This window comes from Limanda limanda, chromosome 22 (genome assembly GCF_963576545.1).
Source record: "Limanda limanda chromosome 22, fLimLim1.1, whole genome shotgun sequence".
Taxonomy (NCBI): domain Eukaryota; kingdom Metazoa; phylum Chordata; class Actinopteri; order Pleuronectiformes; family Pleuronectidae; genus Limanda; species Limanda limanda.
In genome coordinates this window covers 17,840,029-17,862,692 of record NC_083657.1, presented here as the reverse complement: position 1 = coordinate 17,862,692, position 22,664 = coordinate 17,840,029, and the positions used below count along the sequence as shown (strand labels likewise).

Here is a 22,664-nt window from a genome sequence, read left to right as displayed (position 1 = left end):
TGGAGGCAAGGTGCGCCCCCTTGTGGCTGGCTATAGTGGCTACAGTTCATCCCGCATTTAGATTTAGATTCAGATCCTTCATAAAAGTGACACTAAAAACTCAAAGTACTCTTCAAATAAAGTTTCTCCAAACGTGTTTGTTATTTTATGTAGTTAATATCACGATAATCCATGTCCAAGAGTCCATTTCCCCGAATAAGATTTATTCGTTATTTGCCACTATAAACACACTCTGACCTCCTCGAGCTTTTATTTTGTTACTTCCTGTTACCGGCATTTGAATTTGCATATTAGTTAAATATTTAGTTTCACCCGAAACATTTAGATTTAACATTTAGATTTAACATTTAGATTTAACATTTAGATTTAGATTTAGCATTTAGATTTAACATTTAGATTTAGATTCAGATTTAACATTTAGATTTAGATTTAACATTTAGATTTAAATTAAAGATTTAGATTTAACATTTAGATTTAACATTTAGATTTAGATTAAACATTTAGATTTCACATTTAGATTTAGATTTAGCATTTAGATTTAACATTTAACATTTAAGTATAAAATTTAAAATTTGGATTTTAATATTTAAAATATCTCTAAGTTGACAAATATTGTTGTAAATGTTCAAAAAAGTGACTCAAAAATTCACACCAGTTTTTTAAACATGGTTTGAAGTTAAATGTGACAAAATGTTGGTGTTATTTTCAGCGTGAGCTGCTTTACAAACGGCACCCCATAGTCGCAATGTTTTCTTGGTGTGTGTCCTGAACTCCGACCCTTTCGAACTACTTCCAAAACAAACGTGCTGTCTTAACAGAGGTTTTTACGACAGGTGACAGTGGAAACACTACCGCTGTTTTCCAAAGAGGCGCCTAAAAATCAACAAAGATGATGAGTTCCTTGTATGAGCTTAAAGCCTACTTCAGCTACAAGCTACTTAAAGCTACTTTTGAATACATCAAAGCGCTGTAACACTCCACTCTGTTTTTGCAGCAATATTTTCCCATTGTGGTGTTTTTGGCATGCACATGCTTTCATGTAAAAACATAATAGAAATATGCTTACATGTATACATAAACAAGTTTGTGTGGGAGAAATATGGCTGGGAAGCCATGTTTACATAAACAAACATGATATTTAAGAAGACACAAAAAAGTGAAGAATAACTGCATAAAATAGTACAACAGAAATTTTCTTCAAATCACACAAGAGATTTTTTTGCAAATAAAATACATATTTACTACCATTCCGTTGGCTTTGATTCATTTTAACATTTGCTATTCACTGTAAGGCGTTACACATTTAAAGATATTTGAAACACTGCATAGTACTATGTAGAAATTGAATAAAAATACATCCACATATAAAAGTTTATGTAGCCTGTATACAGAAATGCTCAGCACATCGGTAGGCAATACATACATTTTATTAAGGGTCTAGTGGAAGCTCCACACATTGATTGATGTGGACTTTTCTTAAATTTCTTGTCATCAACTTTCTCCAGTATATTTACCTATATTATCATTACATAAGTGACTGTTTTTGTGTAATACTTTGTTAAAGTTAAGTCCCACATTTACTTTGCTGTTCAGTGTGGTAGGTTAGTCAGTTTCACTGCACTAAGGCCTTTTTACAACGGGAAATGTTGAGTGTTTTCACGTGAGGTTAAGTATTGAGGTAAACATTAGATTTTCCGCTGACCAAAGTGGCTACTAGTAAAGAATTATGTCAAAGTTTTCAAAATCTACTATCCAACCAACATCTTGTCAGAATTCAGAGCTAATCAAATCAAGTGGTTTTATATATTTTAGGGCCTGATGAATGAATGGTATTTTTAAGGACATACAGACACCCTGCTTTAAGAAAATCAATTCAGTACATATTATTTCCTGTTTTCGACTGAATGCAGGCATAATCAACACTGTTCGTTTTCTTGAAGCAGCTAATATGTTCGGAGAAGCCCCAGTCTTCACAAAATCCAACTTGGTTTATCATGTGCTCCTAAATTAATATTCATTCTTATTAAGAAATGTTTTTAGTTAAGTTTTTAAGTTACAAAACAACTTGAACTGATGTTTCAAAATAAACTGTATTACTGCTTTGACAAATGTTCTGGATTAAATATGACCACAGTGAAATCTTAAGAGCTGCATTAGGAGTTCAGTGTTTGTCTAAAGGGAACTGCATAAAACTCATAAATACCTGCATCACTGCAATCTGTTGTTAGAAAGAAAGCTTACCTGTGCCAGCGATGACTTTTACTCCATATGGCTCCTGTTACATCAGTCACCCATTAGAATAATCACAAGAAAATACGAAAAAACTCCAAAAGGCTTTGAATGCAGCGCATGTCAGCAACTGTAAAATTCACCCTTTTCTGGTTGTATAATATAGTCAGCACACATCAGCTGTAATCAGGTTTTATCAGTCGCAATTAGTGACCTTGACAGTAGGACCACTTCAGCTTTCACCTCTTTTCTGCTGCTTCCCTGAACAGTCCGACCAGTTTCTATGGCAATTCAGTCCCTCCCTCTGTCCCTCATTGTGTGTCATCCAATTCTTCTTCCCGCTTCAGCTGTTGTGCGTTTGTGTGTGCATGTGTGTGTATGACTTGCTTTCTCCTCAGCTGCTGAGCTGGATGTTGTGCAATGGAGGTTGAGAACACACAGACAGTTTGATTCTACCAGTATGTGTGTGTATAAGTATTAGTTTTTATAATAATGTAAAATAAGTGATCCTTAACTGAGTTTTTTGCAATTGTCTAAGTACTGACACCAAGTCCCCAACTTTTCTTCAAAAACTGTGGAGTGAGAAAGTTCTTTTGAGCTTTGAAGAAAGTGGAGCTTGAGATATGACTGTCAAATTATAACTGCAAATTGATTATTTATTCATACTTCAACCTTTTATGCAGGTTCTGTTTGTGGGAAGAGGGAGTGAGTGAGAGAGAAGGAAATATGGTGGATAGGTTTGGAGAATCAAAGGACAATCTGGATCAAAGATAACTCTTAAATTCCTGACGGTTCCGCTGGAAGCAAGGGCAATAAGATATAGAATAGCTGTATCATTAAATAATGTATCTCTAGGGTGATTAGGGCAGAGTACTACAACCTTTTTTATCTGAGTTTAATAGAATATTGCAGGTCATCCAGGTTTTTATGTCCTTGAAACACATTTGAAATATTGTTAATTGATTACACTGTCTTATTGGTACCTCACTAAAAGAAGATCAACCCCTCGTCCTCCTGAGGACCTTAAGGCTGCCGATCAACTTCTAGAGCTGTTTATTTGATAGCATTCTGACATACTGTTTCACAGTCTGGTTCTCAAGCAAGGGCTGCCCAGTGGCTGGTCGGCTCCCCTCTACCAAATCTGGGGGACATCAACTTGTGTCGGCTCCACAGACAGGATGTTTAAATCAGAAGGGACCCCTTACATGTTGGTCACAACTTGTTCGCCAACCTCCCCAACGGCAGGCTCAGGGTCATACGTGCCCGGACAAACCAGTTGAGGGACAGTTTTTCCCAAGAGCTGTGGACAGAATGTTAAAATCTTAACATCCCCCCCCACCCCAACCCTAAGAACAATCTATGTTGTAATGTTCTAACGGCTGCTAATATTGTACGAGTGTGCAATATATTTTATTTTATATTAAAGTCTCTATCATATTTTACTTTTTAAAACATGCATTTATTCAATCCTCTATTTATTCATATGTATGCTGCAAAATGAAATCTCCTTTTGTATTGATGCATAGTGACAATAAGTATCAATCTATCTATCTAAAGAAATACTACTGGTGAAAAAACCAGTAGTCAATGGTTTTGTATTTATATAACGCTTTTCTAGTCTTGATGACCACTCAAAGTGCTTTACATTATAGTTTGCTATTCACACACTCATTTACACAGTGCATCTATTAGCATCACTTTAATTTTCTATAAGGGGCAATTCGGCGTTCAGCATCTTGCCCAAGGACACTACAGCATGCAGATGGGGAAGACTTGGCTGTGGCGTAGAGTGGTCGTCCTCCAACCTGAAGGTCGGCGGTTCGATCCCCAGTCTGAACCATCTGCATGCCGAAGTGTCCTTGGGCAAGATGCTGAACCCTCAATAGCTCCCCATAGAATAACAAAGTGCTGCAAGTAGATGCACTGTATGAATGTGTGTGTGAATGGGTGAATGTGAAACTGTACTGTAAAGCGCTTTGAGTGGTCTTCATCAGACTAGAAAAGCGCTATATAAATACAAATCCATTTACCATTTACTTGGATCAACCTGCCGACCTTCTGGTTGGAGAACAAACGCTCTTCCACTCAGCCACAGTCCCATAGTTCACATGCTTAGTTCCACAATAATAAAATAATTCTACTTGGTTTGAGTGTTAGTTTAGCGGGAATGAAATTCAACTCATAACAACTTGCCAGGAGTGAACTGTTGGGGGGATTTTAATGTGAATGTATGATGAAATTTGAAAAGTGAGTTAAACACAGTCAGTCACAATAACAATTACATTTTTCTTATGTGGCATTTGTGAAATGAAACAAAGTCCAAACATTGTGGATCTTCATTAAAGCATTCAAAACAAGCACTCGATCAGAACAATACTAAATGTGCCTCATTTATTGTACACAAGAGCACACTAAGGCCTTTACCAGCTTCAACTAAAAAGCTGACACAAAGACATACATGTATAAAACAAATTACATTTTCTAAAAAGAACAATAAAAAAGTAGTAGTATAATAGTTGGCAGAATTAGCAGCTTTTTTAACATGACTCCATTTATATTTCAGTTTTAAGCCTTAAGGGAAAATATTCCTCATAGTAACATGTATAAAAGCATTGTCCTGATGCTATTACACTCCAAATGTTAACCTCCAATGTGTTGTACTTTATGCTTTTAAAAGCATACATATTCAGTCAAGTCAAGCTACTTTATACATACACCACAGACTATACTTGTTGAACAGTGAAGCAAAATCAGCCCAATGAGACGACGTGATCTAACCAAGCAGGAACAATTGCTGGTAGGAAAATACAGTTTACATGTACAATTAAACTTAATTTTGCCCATACTGATACTGGTTGTATGTCAATCATCACAGACCAACAACTCAAGTTGCATCGAAACATTTGAGTAAATCTCTGCAATAAAGGTTCTATATACAACTTCTTAAAAGGTGTTCTGTGTGGTTGTCTCACTAACAAACTTTTTCCAATTCAATTTTACAACGCACACCTTGGGATGTCTTATCACAATCTTGACAATTTAGCCAATTGTCCACATCACCAGCGTGTTCTTGTGTACGTGCAGGATCCTTTCAGTGAATTCAAATGTTTGGGTCAGTATCTGTGTCATGTCTTTGTGTCCAACAAACCAGTGATTTGATTGATCTGGCCCCTTTTATCCTGCATTTACCTAAACTGGATGGAGCGGTCTTACTCTGTTATGAGTTAATATATGAAGGTTTTACCAAGTTAAACTCTTTCTTCTCCACCAGCAAATAATAAAACATGTACAATTGACAAGGGTTTTGGGTTATTAAGTAGACGTCTGTTCAGACTAAGTGTGAACATTAAATACCCTACTTTCTTCTTTTTCTGAGGAGGTTAAATGATGTTTCTCAACATTTCACCTCCCAATGTTTTTGTAAATTAATGGGAATCATCAGCACAGGCTGAAATCAATGTGAACACCTGAGTAAAGCGACTGAGTAAAGATGGAAATTTTGACCAGATGAACACAAAGAAAAAGAAACACAATGTACAAATGTAGTAGTGAAGTGCGGTTGACACACAGGTTGGGCGGGTTTTGTTCAACATTTTAGAGAGTATTGCAGGTGGCTGGCCAAAAGTTACAAAGCAGGTCCAATTAATGTTATAGCATGCAATTCAGCTCAGTTTCATGTACCGTAAGGCTTCCTCACCATTAACATGCCTCGGATGTGTAGCTTTGTAATGGTTCTCTCACATGTGAGTTTATAACTACCGGTCAGTGAAACCAACTTTCCCTTTTAACCACAAAACATTGACAATAACACGAAAAATACTGTGCAAGCGAATGTCCAAGTCTTTTCAGGGATTGAGAGTCTTCTTAGTGGTTGGTTAGACAGACTAAAACTTTGGTCCGATTGAGAGCATGTGGGGACCACTGTGTCATTGTCTTATTCAGAATAATGTTCACAGATGGTTTGTGTGACATCACCAGTCCTAGCTGTTCGATAGGTGACCTTCAGCTGGGAGTGATCAGCAGTTTCATAGTGATGTAAGATCCTGGACCTCCAGCAGCATGGCGTCCTGCTCTGTCCTCAGCTGGTCTCTGACCTGGAGGCGACCCACCAGATCTGAGCTCAGGTCTGACATGGACAAATTCAAAATTAATTCAAAATGTAGTTTGTAGATTTGGCCAAAACTTCTCATCAGTTGTTAAAATATGTAACAATAAATGAATGCTATGTTCAACTTAACTTTCCTTTTTCTCTGTTGCCAAGCTCTGTGACCTTTCTTGAATTTCAGGATTAAAATTTCCTGCAGTATTTTTCCATTTTCAATAATAGTTGGGCCTATGCAGGAATCGTCATAGCCAGCCATATAACTGTTTTGCCTTTATCAGAAGTTAAACAGTCATTTTCTCTTCCTGGGAATTCTTACTTCTTAAAAACTTTAAGAAGTAACTGAGTTTGATGCGCTTGAGTCACCCAAGCCCTATTCATTATTATAATAACCGAGTAATACAAAAATCTGAAGTATTAATGCTTAGATTAATCAAAGTAAGAATCGTTGGATTAATCAATAAAACATAATAGATAGATGCAGCCCTAGATCAAATATAAAAATGCTATTAAAATTAATTTGGCTATATAATCAGGTAGTTCACTAAAAGTGTTCATTTGGGGTCTTTTCGTACATGTTTAGACCACAACAAAGTTTACAAATTCTGTTGTTTTTTACTGGGGCTGGGAGAAAGACTTCACATCAATATCATGATTATTTCAAATTTTGATATGACCGCTATAGTGATCAATTTGACCCGGAAACACATGACCATGGTTATTATCATGGTTATTATTATTCTCATTAACATTTACATGGTTTCCACTGTAAAATTTGGTTGGATAGAATTACTTCCTGTGCCTGCAAATGAGATCATTGATCCGTACCCGTTGACTGCCATAGGATTTGCAACTACCCTTATTTCTACTCTTGGGTAAATCCTCAAGCATCTTCCACTGGGTTGGTGTTTACCATTTATTTTAGATTCATCTTTAAAAATCTTTTTATGCCACATCATGTGGTTCAACAGGTGGGTTCAACATAAAACTCGCTGAGAGTCCAAACCCAACTGAATGACCACAATCTTGTTGATACATAAATACCTTCAAGTTTTCTGGGGAAGCCTTTCTATAAATTAATCTATGGTCTCAGGTTGCCAAGTGTCCTGGAATTCCAAATTCCTACACAGTTCATCTTATGACTCCACCGTCCATGTTAACGGCAGGTTTTAATTGCTGCCAAGACAAATTTAATACTCAAACGATTATCCTGTGTGTCCAACAATTAAAATGCCCAAATCATTTTAGTGACATTGTGCTCATAGAGAGGTCATTAGCTGTAATTCATAAAGCATGCAGATACACCTGGGAGACCTGGGCTATCCTTATTGGTCTAAATCCACATATTCTTTGACAGATATAATGTGCTGTTTTGGTGTCTTATTTACTTCTTACTATTTACGTGTTTTTTTTTTATTACAAAACAGTGATGTATATAGATGTATATAGTTTGGGTGAAATGCTGTTTGTAAACTATTTTCATAAAAAAAGTAGATCACGAAAATAGTAGTTGCTTGGATAAAAATAAGTGACCAAACATTTCCAAACATTTACGGTCACAGTTGAGTGTAATGACTGTGTGTGGGTCTGTACCTTGTATGGTTTGGCTAAGAGATGAACAAAGACCATTTAGCTCCTTGATACTAAAGCTTTGTAAATCACTGCACTCCAAATGTCTCCTCTGGATTACAGGACCACTATGAGCTGCAGTCTGAGGAGAGGAGAGGAGAGCTGTGACAAATAACATTCAGGGCTGGAAGACAAAAAAGGGCTGCATCTCTACCGTTTCAAGCTATGTGCAAATTGGTAACATGAGCCTCACCAGTGTTTTGTGGTCTGTTCTCAGCCTGTCTCGTAGGTTCCTTAGAGTGTTCCTGAAGCCTCTGGATTTTGGTTTCTCCGGCTTGGAGGCAGGCTGAGGATTCTTATGAACCTGAACACTCCCTCTCTTTAAGATTAGGAGGGGACAAGGGGTGGGGATGACTTTATGAACATGATAGATTTTATACTCTTCAGTATAACCCTTTAACATAGAGGTAGAGCAGAGTTCACCTAATGTTAACTGTTAATTCTACTGTCAAACCATGTTTTAGAGTTACTTACCCATGTGTTTGAGCCTTCCTTCTTGCTCCCATCTCCTTCCTTCTCTTCCTCCTCCTCACTTTCACTGTTGTTGATGAAGCAGAGCTGAAGATTCATCTGTGTCTGCAGGCTAGAGGATACACATCAGAGACACAGACATCATATTTTGGTTTTACTCTGGTGGTCATCCAGGGACATGTTTGACTGACTGATTAGTGTGGGGGGGAATTCTATTCACAGGTTTCTAGACAAAATAATCAAAATTAGCTCATATGGGGGAAAAAGCACAAAAGCCACCATTAAATGTCCATCAAGCCACAATAGGAAAAGTATCAGAGTGTTAAAAGTAAAACAACTTTGCAGGCAAAAAAACATTTTCTGTGGGAGAGTAGAAATTCCTCTGCTGCTTAGCAATGCAAAAAGCTGTGACACACCCAAGGAAAACGACACACATTTAAATATTTAGAACTTTAATATAAAGGTCCCCACAAGTTGTACACAGCTGCTCTATAGTAATAACAATAGTGGTTGAAGCTACAACATTTTGCAGAACTGTAAACAGTCCATATGCAAATCAGAGCATGACATAGTGGACTTCACACAAAACGGGGCCTGAAAAGTGTGTACGCCACTTCTCAAGCAAACGTTGAGATTTATAAAAACAAACTTGACGGAAAATGTGCGTTTTTCCACGCAAACTCTGACCCATACGTAAGTTTTGGAGACGGGAAAGTGGCGACGCAGACATGAAGTGGTGAACTGAAGCCAGATTATTGATCCAATTCATCATTAACATTAAAACCAGCAGCTTAGTTTTGCTGGCGCGACATATCTTCTCCACACAATCCTTTTAATTAAAAAATATAGAAAACAACTTACAGCAAATTACGTTTAAAATTCCATTTAACAGCGGAGTTACGGAGCCGAGTCATTAGTAGGTTTTAGTAATATCTTCTAACATTGTGCGTGTATCATCAGATCACAGCAGTGAACGTGTCTGTGCCATCAGGCGCACAGAGTGCACATGAGTTCACTTACAAGGAATGAAGAAACTTTCCAAATAATATCCCAGAGTGGAGGTGTGGATCCACTGAAGTGAGGGAATCGGTCCGATGCTCTAAATAAATAAATACTGCCGTGACAGGGGTGCGGGGTTCTGCGTGAAGTGTGCATGGCATGCGAATGGAAGGATGAGGAGGAAACAAGGGTTCAGCGATGTCTGATCAGCTGATAAAGATTATATTGTGATCTTTTTTTTACTTCAGGCTCCGTTCTGTCTATCGTCTTCACTCTCACACAGTGTGTTATCCACATCAGGGGCATAGTATCAGTGTTTTGTCTTTATTAGTGACATCACTGCTGTCCCATATAATCTCTCTTCACCTCCACCCCACTAACATACACCTCGATGTCAGTGTGAGAAAGTTTTGCTTCCTCTTCTCATCGCTTGATCCTGTGACTCCGGAGGGCGGATTTGGAGGCAGATCCACGTACGAACGTTTCCAAGGTCTGTGATTTATAAAGCGAACATTGCGTTCGGGTGTGCATGCACACTGTTTTATAAATTGGAATTTTCTTTGGAGTACGCCATTTCCGGCTTTTGTGCGTACTTACACTTTTAGTATGAATCCTACACACTGTTTTATAAATGAGACCCCTGGTCTGCTTATCTACAAATTCTCTGGCGTCTCTGTTTGCTTCAGAACAACAGCAAGTGTTACTAAGTGGATCGTGTTGGAGCTGGTAGATGTTGAAGAGCAATTACTTTTTCTAAAAAGAACTGCAAATAAGAAAGAAAGATGTCAGTCATGTTCATTCAATATTGTATGCATGGGGTGTGTGCAATATTTTATTTTATTTTAATTTAGGTGCATTTTAATGTTGTGATTGACACAGTTGGTGCTGCTATGTAACTAGTTTTGTAAATATGGAAGCATATGTCCACAGCATTTGAGTCCAAAACCAATTTCCAAAACAAATAAAGTATATTGTATCGTAACTCTTGCGGTCTGCGTCACTTCGACATATAGTTATATTTTTGGGGTGGTGCATGGCAGGGTAGGGCCCTGCTTAGTACACATCTATGGTCAGCTTCGAAGCAGAAGCAAGAATTGGCCTTACCCACTGCCAGCCTGTTCCCTTGAACTGTGTTAATAGCCAGATAATTCAAGCATCAGGTCTGAAATTACCAATTTCAACATTTCATTGAGCTTTGAATTTCTCATTAACTAGTACCCTTCTTCAGGTCTGAATTTCTGTCTGTACAAGCTTTGAACAATGTTACTTACATTACAGCTGCTTCAAAGGGCTGCAAAACCTTGACTTAAGTAAAACTAGTAATACCATACTGTGTAAATTACAAGTTCAAGTCTTGCTTTCAAATTAGTGGGGGGAGGGAGGGTAAATCCGGACAGGCCATCAGTCTTTCGAGTGTGTGTACCGGGAGGTCAGTGCCAGCACGTGGCTGTTGCAGGCGTCGTCTCCATCCTCCCAGCTCTCTGCTCTCCTGCCTCTCTCCTCCGTCCAGCTCACTGGAGCTCTGCCACGCTCCAGGGAAACTCCATTCTGAAACCACATCACACATGTGTTACACAAACACGTCACTGTCCATTATACTTTCAATCATGATGGGAGTGACAACCAGCTAGATAATTCCCTCATGTATTCGTTGTGGAAATGTTATTGGTGTGATTTTGTCTAAGTTCTTTTGACTTGGTAAGATGTTGTTAAAGTAGCATCAACAGAGGTTCATAAAGTGACTGATACCAAACTGAGTCAATCCACATCATTTTTAGTATGAATGTAGTATAAGTCAGAACACATCAACACCCAATACCCAAATTGAAGGGTAGGTAGTCTGATCCCGACATCAAGTGTCCTTGGGAAGACACTGAACACCAACTTGTCTCTGATGGTGATGTTAGCTTTGTGTAATTATGATGTATGTGATAAAGAAGCGTTATATATATATGTAAGTAAGTTCTGTATGTATTTGTTGTGTGGTGAAATTCTTTTTAATTACTTAAATTTAACCATGTGCACTTAGTGTGGTACATTCCAAAATGACACGTCAGTATCACACTCAAAACCATGTAGGCAGCCATTTTAGGATAGTCTAAAAATGACAGAGCAATCAGTGATTACAAAAACTTAAGTCGTAAACACATTACCCATTCCTCCATCGGCGATTGGTAAGTAGGTAATGAGCGCATTTTTTGTCCTAGGTGAACTATCCCTTTAAGTTGGTTGAATTTATGTCTGTGCCAGATCAGGTGAGAATAAAGATGCTTAAAATCAACTCCTTTGTCTCTGGCTGCGTTGAGCCCCGCGTTGGGCGCCACTGTGGCAACAGACGATACCAAAGGGTTCTCCAAACACCAGCCAGAGATGAACCACTCACTTTTCAGCATTTCATTAAGGACACCAAACATGAATTCAAATAACTCAACTTAAATCATCCGATAACCTTTTCAGGTTCCTCCGTTCTGTGTCTCTCTTCATGTCCCTCTCCCTGGCAGCTCTGCGCCTGCTGCCCTTTTTGAACGTGAGGATTAATCAGCCAACAGATCTGATTGATCCTCTGGTGCAGGGGATCTCTGAGCTTCCACCCTGCCCACAATCATACTCTTCTCTCCCACACTGTGACCTCTGACCTTTGCCTTTTTCTCCTTCTTCTCCTCTTCTTGCTTCTCCAGCTCAGCGATGCGCAGGCTCAGTGCTTCCCAGTGCATGATGGGAAGTCCCAGATTGTCCTCACCATAGCCTTCCTGCCAAACCAGTGCAGCACCTTCCGAATCTTCATCATCCTCCTCTCTGTTGTCAGTGTCATCACCACTCTTTCTATTGTCTTCCGCCTCGTTACTCTCTTTCTCCTCCCGCTGCTGCCTCTGTCTCTCCTTCTCACCCTCCATCTTTACAGTGGAAACAGCAGTTTAACAGATACAAATGTATTAGTATAAGTGTATGGGACAAGGGGTCTACAAAGAAAAAATGTGCCCCCAGGTTATAAAACTGTATTAAGTGAAAGTAGTAATTCAAAGAAAACAGGTGTTTCTGGCTGCCTAAAATCACAAATTAACAATCATTAGATTCTTCACATTAAAATGTTATAATCCCAATTTTTTACAACCTGGAGGGACTTCTACAGTTTACAAAGCTAACATATGTTAGGTACTGCATTGAATGATTGAAGTATTTAAAAAAATTATCCAATTTTTATCTACCATATCTTTATTTCTGCCAAGGTGAATGTGGCTTTAAAAACAACCCCAGTGTGAGCCTTTCAGGTGTTAAAGCTGACTAACACTTACAGCTGTTATGAAGGAAATTCCAAAAAACCACTGTGGAGACAAAGGGGAAAGGGAAGGTACAGAAACGTCAAAGATTTGAATATGCTCAATATGTGCATGAATACAAGCACTAAACTGCATGTTTGTCACAGAAACACACATTTTTAACATCAAGTTCTTCCTTAGCTGCTGATCCAAGCCATCACAATTTGTAGGTTCTTGTGTGACCCTCTGTATTTAGAGAACATGTAACATTTGAAAACATGAGCATCTTTTTTGCAGTTCCAGTGTGTAGGATTTAGGGGGACCTCTGCAGAAATAGAACATACTATTCATAAATATGTTTTCTTTAGGTTATCCCCTGCTGTGCACTCACATTGGATTCGACTGACTTTCTGCTTATTTTATACTCGGGGGCCAGGCAGGGAAAGTCCACAGATAATCTGGAGGCTATCAGTCGGACATTTGCATTCACACATGCACCTCTTCCGGATTGCAGTGGATATCTGAAAGCAGCTTTGGGTTAGGATGATCTCTTTAAGTTTACATTGGGAGCAGGTGCTTTTAGATAGCATCTGCCATGTTGCACCACGATGTTTCCAGTGGCCCAGAAAAAGACAATCCGACCAATGGTCCTAGAATAGGCTCCTCATGTTTTTACGTTAGCTGAGGGCCACTTTTGGTTCTCCTATACACTGGGAGAGTAAAGCTTGAGGCATAAACTCTGAAATGCTCCAGGAAAAAGTATTGCCAATCTGGACTGTAATAGTCTCTGTTTTCTCAGTTCGCAGTCACATTAGAGAATGGATTTCATAAAATATTTCAATACAGAGCAAGTAGAACCTTAGAAATAGCAATAATGCTGGAACAGCTTACCACTTCTTGGTAACTTCACTGTGTTTAGAAGTGAGTCAAAAATTATTAGAAGTCATGCCCACGATTGGTCATGATTTTTATTCACATTGCAACATTGGTTTGGTATGACTTTCTTATACTGAGCAGGACCATTACAAATTATTTTGAGTCAAGAAATCTCTGTCCTTTGATTTACAAAAGATACAGCGTTGACTGTGAAATGTTTTGTTTAAGTGGTTATAAGTACCCAAGCCCTAAACCCTCCCAGTCATTTAAAACAACACTTTCTGTAAAATTTGCTGATGCTTAGACGTCATCAGTAACTATGATGATGGGATGTTGAGATGTCAATTTTTTGAAATGTTAAATAGCAAAATAACAAGGTTACTTTTCACTCTTCTTCGATTTTCTCCACAATCACCCATCATATTAACTTAAAACTTGGTGGATGGGTTGCTGAAAATTCTGGGAAATTTCTTGTTGACTGAAATTCTGAGGAAAATTGACCAAAAGATTCCTTCTATTATTTTGACATCAATCAACAGTAACAACAAATTTTTCATCTTGTGAATGAACCTTTTTTCCAGGACAAAAACACAAGAGTGTGTATCGTACCGTGTTCAGAGGATATTAAGGGAAAAAAAGGATCAACGTGGTTTAAGTTCAAGACTATAAGTTATAAAGTCAATTTAAGTGGCAGAAGGCCCTCTATAGGCATTACGTCACTGGTAAGGTGAACTGCAAATACTCCAGTAAGACGTTATTGAATTAAAAATCCGGTTTCGAGGCTACACCCCTTGAAATCTAACCATATACTGAGTATCACACCAAACGGGAGATTGTTATTTAAAAATGGACACTTACCACTTTACCCGTAACAAAAACACAAGTCTACTGGTTTGATTAGAGGAGTTGAGGGCTCTGCCACATTGCTCAGCTCCCCCAAATTGTCTTCCTCCTTCGCCTCCTTTCCATCGAGTTTCACGCGTTCTCAAACAAAGCACAAAAAATAGAAAACACGTCCACGCCAAAGTCTACGTCTATACTACAACTATGTGTCCACAGTTTATATCACCCCACAAATTCACGAAATCTTGGTCAACTCTTAACATACGAACAAAAGACGAGGAACTTAGGAATTTCACGAAAAGTAACGTTCGCGAATGCAATTCTCAATTCTCACACTTCCTGTGGCTGCCTTCAAAATAAACGTCTTCTTGGTTATCTTCCTCCTTTTTGAATAATGTCGTAGTTAAGAAGAAAGTCTACAATGTTACCAGAATAAATTCGCAATTAAATTAGAATAAATATTAAATATGGTTGTAATTTAATTGGCGGAAAAAGTCCCAATATTGCAAGAACAAAGAAGAAATAAAAAAAAACACTTATTCTGGACCCAAAATCTCATCTTCTCTTGGGAAACTATGAGACCCCTTTTCAGATGTAACTATTAGCCTCGTACTCAACAGCTACAAACATCTCCTCCACAAAAGAGTCAGATTACTGCATGTCTGTGTAGACGGTTTCTTTCAGAATTTATCCAAAGTCCTGATTCTTATTGTAATAATTTCAAAGTTTTATGAAACTGCCACTCAGGTCTGGTCCAGAGGCAAGAGAATAATCATCAGGCAACAATATGTTTTTTTTTTAAATGCAAAGGTCAACAAGCAAAGTAGCATACAGACTGCCACCCTACTCCCTAAAACACATAACACTTCAACTGAATTCAAATATTGCACACCCCTGGGAGGACACTATACACTCCAAGCACAGCAAGTGATTGCACTGCACACAATGAAACTTAGTATCACACAGCACAGCAATCAATAAAGACCACTATAAACTAGTAACAGGTCAAAACCAAATGCCACTAGGGGGAGGCAGAGTGCCTCCCTAACACCAACGGCTGTCTCAGATGAGCCCATGTTAGGGCGTGAGGTTATAAAAATCGATAGATAGACAAATCCCCAAAAAACGGGCATGACAACACATCATCCATTAAACATGAAAAGTTTTTTTTAAAGTTATCATGCCCTGTCCGGCAACCAGACTCCCCTGTGGAGTGCAAATATAGAATCTCTTTTGTGTATTTGTGATGGCAATTTGGTGTGAAAGCTTGAAGTAGGGCTGTAGTCACTCTCAGGACAGCCACCTGCAAAGGCACCACAAATCCCTGGTCCCTTGCTACCTAAAGGGAGGTATTGTGCCTCCCTCTCCTAACACAGGAACAGCTCGACTATTTAGCTGTCTTTTCTCCTGGCAACACCATAAGTTGCAAACAGCACCCTCCCACCACAGTGCCAAACTCACAGACAACAGCAGTTCAGGCTCTCATACTATCTTTTCAAGGTCATCGAAATGATCACTTTTATTCTTTTATCAGTCATTTGGCACACACACGTGTTCACAGGAAGACAAACCCTACCCCACTTCGACTCACCACAATGTGATGTTGTTACCCAATAACATAAAATAAAATCTCAACTCTTTACTTCCTAAAATTATGAATTTATTCCTGGTATCCCAGAATACATTTTTGTGTGGCCCGGGAGGGAGGCATTCAAAATCATACCTAAATTTAGAAGAGAACATGAGCAGGTGAGTTTGAGTCAGATTATGGTTTCTAGGATTCTAAGAAAGAAGCTAGGAGAAATGGAAATCATCAAGATTGTCCAAATGGCAACCTGTTGGTAAAACGAAGAACTGAAGAACAGAAAAATAATGCTACACATTAAGAGTAAAAAAGAAAAGGTTGTATCTCAGGGTCAAATTTTGGGTGAGAATGAAATTACTCTGAGAGTTATAACTGACGTTCCTATTCAAGAGGATCGGAAAAAAGAAAGGTTTGTCAGTGTCAGGAGTTTCAGTACTTGATACTGCCAGATACAATAAAGAAAGGCTGCATGAGTTTCCAAGTCAGGCCTTATGTTCTTACTCCCCTTTAGTGTTCAGCCCAATTCATGCTTTGTGTCGAAGCTACACCGTATGCACGTAGCCTATGCACGGGGCGAAGCATTCATAGTTGTGCGTGTGTGTGAGTCTTGAGTCGCACTGCAATTACATTAAGGAGTCGCTGGCATTAAATGCTTGCAATTGCTGCAAATGGAGCATTCTTTGACGTAAGCAAAGTTAGAAGAACAAAATTTAATATTTCAAATAAAAATCATTATTTCTAACCTTGTCAATGTCTTGACTTTATTTTCTATTCATTTTGCAACTCATTTTATAAATAAAAGTTTGAGTTTTCATGGAAAACACGAAATTGTCTGGGTGACCCCAAACTTTTGAACGGTAGTGTATATATGAGTATATATATATACCTAAAGAAAAAAAAACAATAGTGCAATTATGTGCAATAGTGCAAGTATGCTAAGGTGCTGGTTAAGTGCAGTCATTGCAGATTGGAGGAGTTAAAAAGTCTTATGGCCTGAGAGATAAAACTGTCTCTGAGCCTGGTGGTGCGGGCCCAGATGCTGCGGTACCGTCGGCCAGACGGCAGCAGGCAAAACAGTTCGGAATGCACAACGTCTGAAGATATCAGCAGACATTTCGGCCTTGAAAAGGTTGTAGCCAATCAGCTGTGTGAGTTTCTCCAGGAAAGTAATGCATATGATGACTTAAAACTTGCTGTTTTGAGTCGAATATGAATGAGGGGGCTTACAGACACTTGTATGACACCACAGGAGCAGTATGGAGGCATGTTATGGTTAACGGCTGTGGCTGAGGGGTAGAGTGGTCGTCCTCCAACCTGAAGGTCGGCGGTTCGATCCCCAGTCTGAACCATCTGCATGCCGAAGTGTCCTTGGGCAAGATGCTGAACCCTGAATGGCCCCCCATAGAATAACTAAGTGCTGCAAATAGATGCACTGTATGAATGTGTGTATGAATGGGTGAATTTGAAACTGTACTGTAAAGCGCTTTGAGTGGTCTTCATCAGACTAGAAAAGCGCTATATAAATACAAATCCATTTACCATTTATATAAATACAAAACCATTTACCATAAATGTTGTTTTATTAAGTCTGAAAAAGGACTCTGCTCAAACAAAATATACCCCCTGATACTCCAGGAGTGTTTTGTGAAGTCCAACACTTAACCACCTCTCCATCGCGTATGGGTGAGTCCATAATGAGTACATTTTCATTTTTGGATAATCATCCCTTTAATCGTCACAGTAAAACACCAAGTCCATTTAGGATCACAAGTTATTGTTAATCAATTTCACAAAAGCGAGAGGCCCAAGGCAAGACAACCCCCAAAAAGGGAATGGTTTTGCATGTGATGGCCACAGAGATTTGCCCTCTCCTTATCCTTCCTGACTGATTCTTCTCTATTTTTGTGTTCTGCTATGTCCTTGTCACCACTGGTGGTATGAGGCAGCCCAATCACATTAACATGACTGGCCGTCATGTTCCCCTGACCAAAATCCAATTGAGCACCTGTGGGACATTATGCATCAGTGCATCCAAAGCCGCCAAGAAATTGAAAACAAACTGACTAGAAGTTCTCTGATGCCCTGATCCAGGTCTGGAAGGAGATCACCCAGGACACCATCTGCCGACTCATCAGGAGGATGCCCAGACATTTTCAGGAGTGCATACACACAAGCAGAGGCCATACACACTACTGAGTCACATATCAGTTGCCGTGATGAATTCAATACAAGTTGGGTCAGCCTATGATTTAAATTTTTTACTTATTTAAATCACAGCCATAGACTCACAGATGAACAGATTTGATTTTCTGGATTCTCATGTGAGTCCAGAAAAAGAATGTGCAGAAATAAACTGCACAGGTTGAAGGTGACAAACAACCACAGGGTGAAAGTTTATTTCTGAGTTTCTGTTTTTGTGAATTGTCTGACAGGCCTGATCAAACTGTCTGTGGGCAACATGCAGCCTGGAGACCAGAGGTTCCTCACTGTGTTGTGAATAAAAGATCCAAGTACTTGTTCACAAAGCTAGTACCACTGTAAACTTGTGTTTTCTTTCTCTCCTCGTTCTTGAAGTGAAGCTTCAGGACTCCTCTGGAACTGAAAGACCCTGCTGTGAAAGCAGACATTCTGAAATTAGAAAGATTCCATTATCCACCCTGAAACACATTCATAGACTGAGTACAGATGAGATGAGATCAAATAACCCTGAGGGAGATGAGTGAATACAAAGAACTCCTGCCAGAGAGGATTTAAAATGCAAAGCAGCCAGAACACTGGAAACAAGAGTTATCAGGAATCCTTTGAATTATTTTAGGATGTTGAATAATTCGTCCAGGCATTGCTGCTGTAGAGCTGCTGTTTTTGGTTGAGATCAGGAAACACCTAAAGACTGGATCTGAGACATGTGGTGAAAATTGTAACTCCATGAACACATCCATGTTTTAAAGATGAACACTGGATACGTGAAAGCAGGCCTCAATATCCAGTGGGGTTACATTTTAAGAATGGTTGTTATAATGAAAACAATTGATATATTGATAGCACTGTAATAATAATAATAATAAAAATACTCATCATCATAATTTATTTTACTTCTGTTTTCATCCTGATTTGCATCTGATCTACATATTGGATGGAATTAAAGGTGATCACAACATTGGTAGATAAACATTTCAAACATCCCTGTCACAGAGGTATCATTGGATCCACTGAGTGAGCAAGACAAACAGACATTCACTCACTCACCACCTGCATCAGAACCATTTGCATAGTGAGATGCCTCCAGAGATAAACGAGAAAAATGTTGTTTGCATATTTTCCTTTTTGCATAAAGAATTCAACAGAACACTGACTATTTTCAGTAGAAGAGGAGGAGCTGGTGTTACATTTCCCTAAAGCTGCACTAGAACTAGTTAAGTTTGGTGTTAGTGGTGAACACTGGCACAGACAGTCCACAGAGCAGTATCAAGATGGAAGGAATCTTCATTGGTGTCTTGTGTCTCTCAGGTAGGTGAATGTCACTGTTTGTATGATGTCTAACAGGGAATCTGAATATCAAGATTAATTTGATTCCTCATACATAACAAAAATAACTGGTTTCATCCTAAGGGTGCCTCACCTTCTCCACATGCCTCCATCATCAGTACCACTTTGTGTCTGATGCAATGAATTGGACTGAAGCTCAAAGCTACTGCAGAGAGAAGTACACAGACCTGGCCACTATTGAAAACACTGGAGAAATTAAGAAACTTACCGACACAGTTTCCGCCGCTTGTCACAGCTCTGAGGTTTGGATTGGCCTGTACAGTCATCTTGACTGGAAGTGGTCAGATGGGTTCAACCAGAGTGGAGCTGAATATAGGAACTGGAGTGAACCTGGTTGTGACTCAAACTATTTAGCATTCAATGAGCTCTGTGTGAAAATGATTACAAATGGAAAATGGTTTGATGATAACTGCCATAAACAGAGTCCATTTGTCTGCTACAATGGTAATGATGTGCTTTATAATGATCTTTACTATACAACATAATGTATTAGATGTGATTTTGAAAACCAGTGTGTGATCTCAACTATCCCTCTTTTGTTCTCAAACTTAACTGCAGGAACATTAGAGGATTCTAACTTTGTGCTAGTGAATACATCAAAGAATTGGTCTGAGGCTCAGAGGCACTGCAGAGAACACTACACAGACCTGGCCACTGCAAGAACGCAGAACGCTGACAACAACAAGATACTGAAATTGAAAAAACCTCTCAAATGGGCATGGATCGGTTTGTACAGAGAACCTCAGATTTACTGGTCCGACGGGAGTAACCATTCATTCAGCTCCTGGTATCAGGGTTACAACAGACCTGAATCAATGCAAGTCGTATGTGGTGTTGCAGATTTGGAGAAGGGAGGAAAATGGAGGTTAGTTTCCTGTGAAGAAAGAAAACCATTTGTCTGCTACAGCATGCGTGGATGGTGCTTCCTTGAGTGAAAGAGAGAGAACACATCCTGACATCCAGAAAAACAGTTATTGTGTCAATAGTGATTATTATAACATTAATGCATTTATTGATATTTGGATGATGTTTGTTCTGTCTATTGTTTCTTTACAGTGAGATAATCTAGAAATGTCTTGTGATGTATTAGTATGTTATCACTTCATTAATCTGCTCTGTGATGGTTCTTCAGGACAAACTTCAACTTTGGAACATTTTGACTCTCAGCTGTTTTTTTGCCAGATTTCAAATTAAAATGACCAAAAAATCGTTCATATTCACTGGTTTTGGTTTTATGGAAACCCCTGTCTTATAGAAAATAGATTGGTAAGATTAAGTAGATAGACAAAAAATGCTTAAAATAATAAATGTATCAATAAATAAATGTACATGCAACATTAATAAATTACTTATATGTTCTACTATTTTCTTTTTGAAATAAAATACCTTGAGCAGCAAACATTAGTAGCTTGATTAAATATAGTGACCAGCAGAGGTCGCTACGTGTTACCAAATTCCTTGTATCAAACATGACCAGCTTATTCTAACTTGTAATGGAAAAACCGTGACATTAGGTCTGTAGTGGACAAATCAATTGGCCACAACAGTATTGATCATCATATTTGCAAGGGGCAGGCTTTTTAGGCTATTCATTTAATCATTGAAAGGATAATGTTGGATTGTTTTGGTAGTGACTACAATAAAAAAATCTATGTAACAATAATATTTCACTGCTCATTAGAAAACACATGAGGTACAGAAACATAAAATAAACCGAACACTTGGTTATATTGTAGTGTTGGTTCTCTGAGTGAAGAGACTACCTCTCCACTCTATTACATATTCTACATGTATAGGGAAAGATCCCCTTGCTCTCAAAGTGCATTGACATTTCTTTTATATACACCAGCTTGTCCAGCCACGCCCTGCAGTTCACCTATTAAAACACCTGTGTTGCCGTGATATCCATTGATAGTTTGATTGACACATTTCTCTGAGAGGCCTTACACCGGGTTTACACCGGACGCTGAAGCGACGCGTTAGCGCAGGGCCAGGCCTTAAATAACAGCTGGCTCCCATCCACTCCCATGTTAAACCTTTGTGCGGGCCCCACCGGAGGCTGGAGCTCTGCACTGCGCCAAGGCTGCCTTGCGCCGTGCAGCGATCGTTTCGCCGTTGAGTCTATTTTTTGTGCTTTTTGACGCCAGGAAACACACTGAAATAATTAAATGAAATAATTAAATGTCCCCCTCTGCCCATCCACTACAGACACACAAGCAGTCATAAATATAAAAAGAGAGAGGGGGGGGGGGGGGGGGTCTACGTACTCTACCCATAGGCTTGAGTGGAGAATACGTAATTTACCCTCGACACCCGACATTGAACGGAGCAAACAGCGGAGAAGTTATTGAAGATGTTCGACATTAAATTAATAATTGAAGTGGAGAGGTATAGTGAGCTGTATGATCCTCGGCACATGTTGTATAAAGACAACACCAAAAAGGACAAATGTTGGGACGCTGTTGCAGTTAATGTTGGAGCAACAAGTGACTATATGCTTTTATACTACTGGGTCAACGGGTGATATCATAAGCGCTGCCCGGCGCTTCAGCATCGCTTCAGCGTCCGCTGTTAACAACCAAGCACCGGCGCACTAGGGATTAGCGCAGCACTTCTGCGTTGCTTCCGCATCCAGTGTAAACCCGGCGTTAGAGTGGGAGAGATCGTCTCTTCACTCAGAGAACCAAGGTTACAATGTTACCGAGCATCCTCTGTGGTATCGAGATTATTTCTAAAATATTTTCCATACATAGGGGGCAACTCTTTTAGACACCTTGCAAAGGGACGATACATCTTACAAGCCGGTATTTGAGAAATGCACAATTTACTAATGCACACTATTTTCATGCCAACCAGGTCAAAGCCCCACAGTACACTGCATAAGTGCTGCATAGGTTAGTCTTCAAGATGCAACACTGAGCAAAGGAAACAAATATTGGCCCTGCAAGATGCAGAGGTCAAAGAAAACAGGACAGCCACTCTGGTCAGCTTGAGAACACTACAATGGCACTTAGCAGGGCGCAAACCTCCACCAAGGCCTATCTGTCCCCATAACTTTAACTAAACTGCACCAAATTGCACCCATTCATAAATATCAGTCCCCTATAATGAATCATGAATCACTTCC

General features: G+C 39.2%; 1 protein-coding gene across 1 annotated transcript; it reads right to left on the bottom strand.

Moving 5' to 3' along the window:
* Positions 1 to 4,445: 4,445 nt before the first annotated feature.
* Positions 4,446 to 14,721, bottom strand: si:dkey-6n21.12 (schwannomin-interacting protein 1). Its single transcript, XM_061066189.1, has 8 exons — positions 14,422 to 14,721; positions 12,724 to 12,753; positions 12,067 to 12,324; positions 10,854 to 10,978; positions 8,435 to 8,543; positions 8,154 to 8,279; positions 7,925 to 8,042; positions 4,446 to 6,355 (listed from the first exon to the last, which is right to left on the bottom strand). The coding sequence occupies exons 3-8, from the start codon at positions 12,322 to 12,324 to the stop codon at positions 6,255 to 6,257; spliced, it is 837 nt and encodes a 278-aa protein (XP_060922172.1). The 5' UTR covers positions 12,724 to 12,753; positions 14,422 to 14,721; the 3' UTR covers positions 4,446 to 6,254.
* Positions 14,722 to 22,664: the final 7,943 nt, after the last annotated feature.

Excerpts from the sequence above, each read along its gene's own strand:
- si:dkey-6n21.12 (XM_061066189.1), bottom strand. The coding sequence starts at position 12,324 with ATGGAGGGTGAGAAGGAGAGACAGAGGCAGCAGCGGGAGGAGAAAGAG. Across the intron at positions 8,280-8,434 it reads AGGAAGGCTCAAACACATGG|AGAGGGAGTGTTCAGGTTCA; the intron begins GTAAGTAACTCT and ends CTAATCTTAAAG. Across the intron at positions 8,043-8,153 it reads GAACAGACCACAAAACACTG|ACTGCAGCTCATAGTGGTCC; the intron begins GTGAGGCTCATG and ends TCCTCTCCTCAG.